Consider the following 9,051-nt stretch of genomic DNA (forward strand, 5'->3'; position numbering starts at 1 on the left):
AAAAGAAAAAAAAAAAAAAAAAAAGCTGACAACGTTATAAATAGTGAATCTTCACATGTTGTTGTTATCTGTTGTCAAGTCGGTCCAGACTCACGGTAACCCCATGCACAACTGGGATCCACAGGGTTTATGAATCTTCATATCCAAAACTAAAACCAAACCCACTGCATTGAGTCGATTCCGGCTCCTAGCGACCCTATAAGACAGAGTAGAACTGCCCCATAGGGTTTCCAAGGAGTGGCTGATGGATTGAAATGCCAACGTTTTGGTTAGCAGCCGAGCTCTTGACCACTGTGCCACCAGGGCTCCAAATCTTCACATAGAACAGTTAAAATGAATTTAAAGATGGAGCTTCAAATTCTGAGCTTCTAAGCTGATACTTTAGATACCATGCCCTATGCCCCAAATCCACACCTGCCAAAGAGAAGGTGAACACCTGGCTGCTTCCTGGTTCACAACTGCCAACCCACAGAGAACACCTGGGTAGTATTTACCTTTATAAAAGTATACATCTTGTAACAACTGCATGACTCTCCGGCCTTCTATATTAAAATGTTTTGTTTTTGTTATGGATTCACACTGGGTCTGACACAAGTATTGAAAGACAGTTTTCAAGGCAAGAATTTTTTCTCCCTTTCTCTCACAAAACCTCTGAAAAACAGGAAGCTTACTAGCTTAGTATATTAAAACAAAAACAAAAACACAGTTGCCGTCAAGTTGACTCTGACTCATGGTAACCCCATGTGTGTCAGAGTAGAATTGTGCTCCATAGGGTTTTCAATGAATGATTTTTTTGGAACTAGATCGCCAGGCATTTTATACAAGGCATCTCTGGGTGGACTCGAACCTCCAACTTTTCTATTAGTAGCTAAATGTGTTAATTGTTTGCACCACTTACGGACTCCCAGCTTAATATATACAAATAGCTAAACTAATCATTAAGAGCTTCTGCATGTTTCCCTTAACTAGTGATTTGATGGTGTGAATTTACAATTTGAACAGAACAAGGGGATACTATGCAGTTTAGAGTCAGGAAAGGTATGCATCTGGGTTGTATCCTTTCACTCAATCTGTATGCTGAGCAAATAATCCCAGAAGCTGGACTATATGAAGAAGAACACAGCATCAGGATTGGAGGAAGACTCATTAACAACCTTCAATATGCAGATGACACAATCTTGCTTGCTGAAATCAAAGAGGACTTGAAGCACTTACTGATGAAGATCAAAGACTACAACCCTCATTATGGATTACACCTCAACATAAAGAAAACAAAAATCCTCACAACTGGACCAATAAGCAACATCATGATAAACGGAGAAAACACTGAAGTTGTCAAGGATTTCATTTTACTTGGATCCACAATCAACACCCATGGAAGCAGCAGTCAGGAAATCAGAAGACGCATTGCACTGAGCAAATCTGCTGAAAAGACCTCTTTGAAGTGTTAAAAAGCAAAGATGTCACTTTGAAGACTAAGGTGCGGCTGACCAAGCCATGGTATTTTCAATCGTCTCATATGCATGTGAAATCTGGACAATGAATAAGGAAGACCAAAGAAGAACTGATGCCTTTGAATTGTGGTGCTGGTGAAGAATACTGAAGGTGCCATAAACTGGCAGAGAACAAACAAATTGGTCTTAGACAAAGTATAGCCAGAACGCTCCTTACAAGCAAGGATGGTGAGATTTTCTCTCCTTTACTTTGGACGTTATCAGGAGGGACCAGTTCCTGGAAAAGGACATCACATTTGGTAAAGCAGAGGATCAGCGAAAAAGAGGAAGAGCTTCAACAAGATGGATTGATACCGTGGCTGCAACAACAGGCACAAACATAGCAACTTCTATGAGGATGGCGCAGGACTGGACAGTGTTGCGTTCTGTTGTACACAGGGTGGCTATGAATCAGAATTTGACTCGATGGTGATGGGTTTGGTTTTTCGGAATGACTTCTTAGAAAACTGACTTACTGGCTTTCTCTTAGCAGGTTGAGAAGGTCGTCTCTAAAGGTATCTCTGTTCTTCTCCAAGAAACCCCGGACATCATAGTGTACCTAGTTTTAAAAAATAAAACAGAGAGGATAGAGTTGAACAAAAGAATAATTGCAGGCATGAACAACCCTTTAAAAGCTAGACACATTTCACGAAATCATTTCAATAAATTTATAATTGGCTTCTGAAATTACTATTTCTCTATCAAATGGGCACATTTCAAAGAGTAACTTAATAACAAGTTACCTCTCCAGCGTAGTGTTTCACTCCAAAATTGTTGATGGCAACTCTGGGCTTCACATAAAAGTGGTTGTTCTAAAAACAAATACAAATATCTTATTTCATTTGCGGGTTTCCATTGGCCTGCAGTGAAAACTAAATACAGCAGTCTGTGAAAACAGTTTCAAAACTCATCATGTTATCAAGACACATGGTTTTATCAAAACAATGGAACTTCAGACTGTGTCATTACAGTAGGTCAAAAATTCTCAATTCTGTACTCATAAACTAAATCTGAGCATATTCTGACAAGTGGCTCATATATAATCCATTGGCTTACTTCACTTCAGCTCTAGCAATGGGAGAAGAGCTTTGGTTTGTGGAAAATCTCAATGTGGCAGGCACAGTGGGGCCAGTAGCTCTGAACTATCTTGTATGTAATCTTAACCCACAGACTTGCTATTCAGACATAATTAAGAACCGTCAGGGTTTTACATACAGCATGTTGATTGTGTAATTTCTCCAGTAAGGTGCTGTCTGTGGCTTGAGGGAAATGGCTTTCTTCATTGATAAGGGCCAGTAGGCCAAGTTTCTAGAAAAGGGAAAAAAAAAAAAAGGTTGAATGACTTAAAAAGTTGAATGTATGCCTTTCGAACTATTTTAAAGCTCCTTTCCCACCTACTCTCTATCAAGTAAGTGGTTAAAAGAGGCATGGTAATTTCTTGGACTGAAAAATTTAGGATGACACACTATAAAGAAAACTAAAGAATTAAAATATCAATGCTACTTGCAATTTGTGGACAAAACATTTACAACTGGCGAACCTAGTACTGGTGCTGGCAAGGCGTCTGAGGCCAAGTTAAAATCCAGGTGAAGTCAATTTTTACACTGTTGATTCTAAAATACTGAGTCTAACGAGACAATAGGTTCGAAGCGGCCAAGTATTTAAATTCAACCTTGCACATTAACGTTATGTTTCCAAATGGTCCACTGTGTTCTAAACATTCACATCTTTGATGTTCGGGTTTGCACAAGCTATTCTGTTCCCATAAATATGAATCAGCCCAGCTGGACACCCTAGGGACTGTAACCATTCTTCCACAATATGTTACCTTCTCAATCAAGTCAAGGCATTCTCCATTGTCTATCCAGTCAATATCTTCCCACACTAATCCTTCTCTGTAGAAAGATTAAACAGGGGAAGTTCGGTTAAGACGCAGGTTTAAAACTACCTACTTTGGTTCTTGGTTAAAAAAAAAACTTTGAAATGGAATTCTATGAGTGCCTACCTGCTATATTCTAGTTGTTCTAAAGAAAAAATGTGCTTGTTGAAATATTCCTGAAGTTTCTCATTTGCATAGTTTATATTGAACTGCTCAAAGTGATTAACCTAAGGGGGAAAACATTCAACAGGTGTTTTTAGCGCCCGCACTAATACTTACAAATGCGAAGAAAAGGTAAAAAAAATCCACAGAGAAAAATACTGATGTTTATTTCCAGAGATTTGCCAAATAGCAGCTAATAAATGGACAGAAAAGAATTCAAACGCCCCTCTCTTCTGAAGCATACCTCAAAGTTTTCAAATCCAAAGATGTCAAGAATGCCAATGGATTTAAAGTCGTCTTTGCCTTTGATTCTGCTGTTGATCTTCTTAATCACCCACTCGAAGCATCGTGCATAAAGTGCCATGGCCAACGAGTCTCTGCTGTCCACTGCCTGAGGGGAGAGGGAAGCCCGCAGACCCTGTTGACTGTGGGCAATCCAGGCGCAAGTCCATCCTGGCCCCACCGGGGAGATACGGGGACTAAACACGTGGAGCAGGTGAGTGCCCAACGTTAAAATCAGTAACAACCAGTTGCCGTCGAGTCGTCTCTAACTCCTGGTCACCCCATGTGTGTCAGAGTAGAACTTTGCTCCATAGGGTTTTCAATGGCTGATTTTTCAGAATTAGATTGCCAGGCCTTTCTTCCAAGGTACCTCTGGGTGGAATTGAACCTCCAACCTCTTGGTTAGCAGCCAAGCACATAAATTGTTTGCACCACCTAGGGGCTCCTGGTAAAATCAATACCATCTAGGAAAATACAGATGTCTACAGAAAGGATCAAGTGGAATTAGCTTATTTACTTTATAGTAAGATTCACCAAGAATTCCTTTAAATAACAAACTTCCAAATCCAACTTTATAGGCTGAGTTATATGAAAGAAAGTATCTGAACCTATATACACCAGTACCTCTTTCATCCGGTTTAAAACAATTAAAGTCTGTTTTTTTTTCCCATTATCAGCATTTTCTTATATTCTACTTAAGACATATAAAAATTTTCCTCATGATATGGTTAGTGTTTTTACTTATCTGATCCTAAAGCAAGTATCAGAAGGGATACCAAAAACCCACTGCCACTGAGTTGATTCCAACTCATAGCAACTCTATAGGATAGAGCAGAATTGCCCTATAAGGTTTCCAAGGCTGTAAATATTTACGGAAGCAGACTGCCACATCTTTCTTCCATGGAGCAACCGCTGGGTTCAAACTGTTAACCTTTTGCTGGTGGCCGAGCACATTAACCACTGTGCCACCAGGGCACCTTCCTTAGAAGGAGTAGCAGATATAAACTAGCTGAAAGCAGTAGCAGAGGAAAAAATAAATCACCATTCTGTGGTAATGATTCCATTAACAATAATAATAATTTTAATTTTAAAATCAATAGTAAAAAAATTGGATATTATACCTAATGTTTATTGAGCACTTCCTCTGTTGGACAGTCAGTACTTAGCATTTATTTTTATATTTTAATCCTTACAAGAACCCAGTGAAGTAGGGATGATAGTTATTCTCGTCTTACACAGGAGAAAACCGAAGCACAGTGAATAACCTTCCCAAGAACTGTCGTTGAGTGCCGTCTAGTGGACTCCACTTCAGAGTGACCCTACAGGCCAGAGTAGAACCGCCACATAGGGTTTCTAGGCTGTAATCTTTACAGAAGCAGATCACTAGGTCTTTTCTCCCATGGAGCAGCTGGTGGGTTGGAACTGCTGAACTTTTGGTTAGCAGATGAGCACTCAACCACTGCACCACCAGGGCTTCTTTTTCCAAGAGCAGACAGTAATAAGTAGGTAAGGACTCGAACTCAGGAATCTACTCTTCCTTGTAAACACCTCACTACAGTATCTCTCAGAAAGCTATTCGACAACTTTGTCTATGCCTTCCAATACTTGGATAACATTCCATTATGCCTTGCTATCTGTAGGTCAGTTTATTTCTTGATCACCATCATTACAATCCCTAAGTATAATTCTTCCATGGTACAAACAGGAGGCTTGTACATAATGCAAGTATTTATTTTTATTTCATTGGCTGGGTTATCTCAGAACAGTCTACAGTTCTTTCTTAATATTTCTCCTCTTTTATGTGTTTGTAGAAACTCATTTGAGTGGTTCGTTGCAGTTATTCTGATCAAAGCTGTGGATGTGAGAACCCAGGAGTATGTAATAAAACAGCGTTTATGGCCAAGTGTGTGTACCTGTTGGACATTGAGAGGCGTAAGGATCTCTTCTCCCCTGAGGATCATTGATCTCTGGGTCAGCGCGTCCGTAAGCTGCGTTGAGTCCAGCCCAAGTAACTCTGCAGACCTGCCCAGAGCTGTCAACAGAAGGACAGGAGAAGACAAGTGTGGACCCCGCAGTCCCCAAGAAGGAACAGGCTGTTGGACCCAAATGAGTTCAAAGCTAACTACACACACTACACACACACTAACTTAAAGCAAAGAACATTCTCGAATCCCTTCAGGCAGAATTTACAGAACACACTTTTTATTGGGAAGTTAGTCGTTCCCTTAGGGAATCCTAGGTTAATCGCAGAAAACCTGGTGCTTAGACAAAGTGGAGTCTGGTGACCCTGTGGGGGTCCCTAAGATCCTGCAAGGGGTCTGTGAGGTCAAACCGATTTTCATTAATAATACTAAGCTGTTATTCTCTTTTTTATCCTCATTTTCTCACCAGTAAACAGAAGAGTTTTGCAGAGGCTACATGACATGAAACAGCTCAACCAACAGAATGCAGAAGCAGATATGAGAATCCAGTTGTCTTCTACTACATCAGACATTAAATGTAAACCAGTGTCACTCTTCTCACTGATTTTTCTATTTAGAAAAAAATAGTTTTTTAAATAGAAATATGGTATTTATTGTAATATGCAGTGGATTTATTATAGTTATTTTTAAATGAATTAAACAAGCCTTTTTAAAATGCATCAATTTTAATTTCTAATATAGTAAACATCAATAGCTATAATGTACATACACAAAAGCTCTTTGGAGTCCTCTATGTGTTTAAGAATATTGAGAGATTCTGTTCTGCATTTTCCCCTCAGACTTTCTGGAGCCACAGAGGCTTGATGAGCCCTCAAAACAATTGCCCTAAGATAATCTTTAAACCTTAAAACAAAAATATCCCCTCAAGTCTTCTTTAAACCAAACAACAGTTTAGTTTAACTAGTAGTAAAGAATGTTTGCCTTGAGCATTGCGGTCTTTTAGGAACTACCTATCTGGCATCAAATTGACAACAGCAACTTGAAAGATTAGATAGGAAACTTAGCGGGCAGTGAGTTTAGTTTAACAGGGGAGGAGCAATTCAGACAAGGAGGTTGAGAACAGTTGTATAACTTGAAGAATGTAATCAATGTCATTGAATTGTACGTGTAGAACCTGCTGAGTTGGTCTATGTTCTGCCATGTATATTCTCAACAATAACAAAAAATACAATAAATTAAAAACTAAAGAATACTGAGAGGTCCTGGGAGCAAAACGTTAGAGAACTACTGATTGAAAGAACCAGGCTCCTCCTTTGAACTTTAACTCATCCTATTCCCAGCATCTGTGCCTTCATATATTGTTTCTGTCAGAAAATTTAAAAAAAGAAACATGTAGATCATTCCAGAAAAATGACAGTTGATATAGCTGTCTTAGTTACTGTCATACATTGAATTGTGTCCTCTAAAAACATCTGTCAACTTGGCTGGGTCATGATTCCCAGTATTGTATAATTGTGTACCATTTTTGCAATCTGATGTGTTTTTCTTATGTGTTGTAAATTCAACCATTATGATGTAATAAGATGGATTAACAGCAGTTATACTGATGAGCATACAAGACTGGACAGTGTTTGAAGCCAATCTCTTCTGAGATATAAAAGAGAGAAGCGAGCAGAGACACTTGGGAACCTCATACCACCAAGAAAGCAGTGCCGGGAGCAGAGTGCGTCCTTTGGACCTGAGGTTCCTGTGCAGAGAAGCTCCCAGACCAAAGGAAAATTGACGACATGGATCTTCCTCCAGAGCCGACAGAGAAAGTGTTCTCTTGGAGCAGATGTCCTGAATTTGGACTTGTAGCCAAATGGACTGTGAGAGAATAAACTTCTCTTTGTTAAAGCCATCCACTTGTGGTATTTCTGTGATAGCAGCACTAGATAACTGTCTTAATCATCCAGTGCTGCTATCACAGAAATACCACAAGTGGATGTCTTTAACAAATAGATGTTTATTCTCTCACAGCCTAGGAGGCTAAAAGTACAATTCAGGGTTCCAAGTCCAGGGGAAGGCTTTCACTCTCTGTTGGCTCTGGGGGAAGGTCCTTGTCATCAATCTTCCTCTGTCTAGGAGCTTCTCAGTGCAAGCACAGGTTCCCCTCCTGGTTCTTCATTCTTGGTGGCATGAGGTCCCATGTGATGTGATAAGGATCATCATATCAGAACAGAAAATGGTGGACAACCATACAATACTGGGAATTATGGCCTAGCGAAGTTGACACACATTTTTTGGGGACACAATTCAGTCCACAACAATAGCTGTATATGTTTTAACTCATTTAATCTTGACAACTTATCGGAGATACTTTACAGATGAGAAGTTGCTGATCCCAAGGGGATAAAAAACTTATCCAAGGAAACAGGGGTTATGGCAGAGCTAGGAACCCAGGCAGCCCAGAGTGAAAACCTAAGAGTCTTAACCATTACACCATGCCACCACTCAATCAATGGAGTGGTGCACAGCATTAAGGGGTTTCCCAGGACTTCAGACTTTCATGCTAAAACCAGGAATGTCTTGGGCAAACCAGGACAGTTTGTCAGCCGACTCAAAATATTTTTTCTACAGCTAATCTTTGTTGCTCATATTTCCACTTATTTGAACAATTTTCCTACCTTCTTAGTAAAAGCAAGAACAGTCACCATCCCATTCAATAGTAATTTTCATACCCTTTGACCTTTTATTACCTGACAGTTCATATCAGATATGGTGAAAGTTCTTTAGCTCTCTATTTCAGGGGAAGAAAACTTTTTCCATAAAGGATCACACAGTAAATGTTTTAGGCCTTGCAGGCCAGATGATTCTTTGTCGTACTTACTCAACTCTGCAGGTGTAGTATGAAAGTAGCCACAGACAGTCATAAATGAATGGGTGTGTTCTAATAAAACTTTATTTAGATGTTTCCTAACCCTCTGCTCTATTCTTATAATCCCAGCATTCCTGAGACCCACACTAAGTCAACTACAATACAGTAAAAGAAATAGCTATGGATACAGCAATGTGAGAGAACCTATAATCATTCATGAACCAACATTCCTGATCCCACGTAACATTATAATGAACTCAATTTTCTTTTTTTAAAAGCAGAACCAAAGAATATAAATTGGTATTTCAATTGTGTTTCTACTCACTGAGTCAAGAATAAATAAGGGTATAAAACCTAACATTCTATGTCACATGTGGCCTTTAGTATTTAAATTTTCCTAAGAGGAAATAGCCTTTCTAGGAAGGGAGAGAAGGAGGGAGGGGAGAAGAAGAGGGG

The 9,051-nt window shown here is 39.5% G+C and overlaps 1 protein-coding gene across 1 annotated transcript in view; it reads right to left on the reverse strand.

The window, feature by feature from the left end:
- MYO10 (myosin X) overlaps positions 1-9,051 on the reverse strand; it is a 300,329-nt gene that overhangs the window by 107,056 nt on the left and 184,222 nt on the right. Inside the window, exons 12-18 of the mRNA XM_012557740.2 lie at positions 5,730-5,853; positions 3,779-3,925; positions 3,499-3,599; positions 3,322-3,388; positions 2,709-2,801; positions 2,237-2,305; positions 1,970-2,052 (exon numbers count right to left, since the gene is read on the reverse strand). Of these exons, the coding sequence (XP_012413194.1) occupies positions 1,970-2,052; positions 2,237-2,305; positions 2,709-2,801; positions 3,322-3,388; positions 3,499-3,599; positions 3,779-3,925; positions 5,730-5,853 (684 nt within the window). The remainder of the gene's footprint in view (positions 1-1,969; positions 2,053-2,236; positions 2,306-2,708; positions 2,802-3,321; positions 3,389-3,498; positions 3,600-3,778; positions 3,926-5,729; positions 5,854-9,051) is intronic.

The sequence above is a fragment of the Trichechus manatus genome, unplaced genomic scaffold, assembly GCF_000243295.1.
Source record: "Trichechus manatus latirostris isolate Lorelei unplaced genomic scaffold, TriManLat1.0 scaffold00116, whole genome shotgun sequence".
NCBI classification, from domain to species: Eukaryota; Metazoa; Chordata; class Mammalia; order Sirenia; family Trichechidae; genus Trichechus; species Trichechus manatus.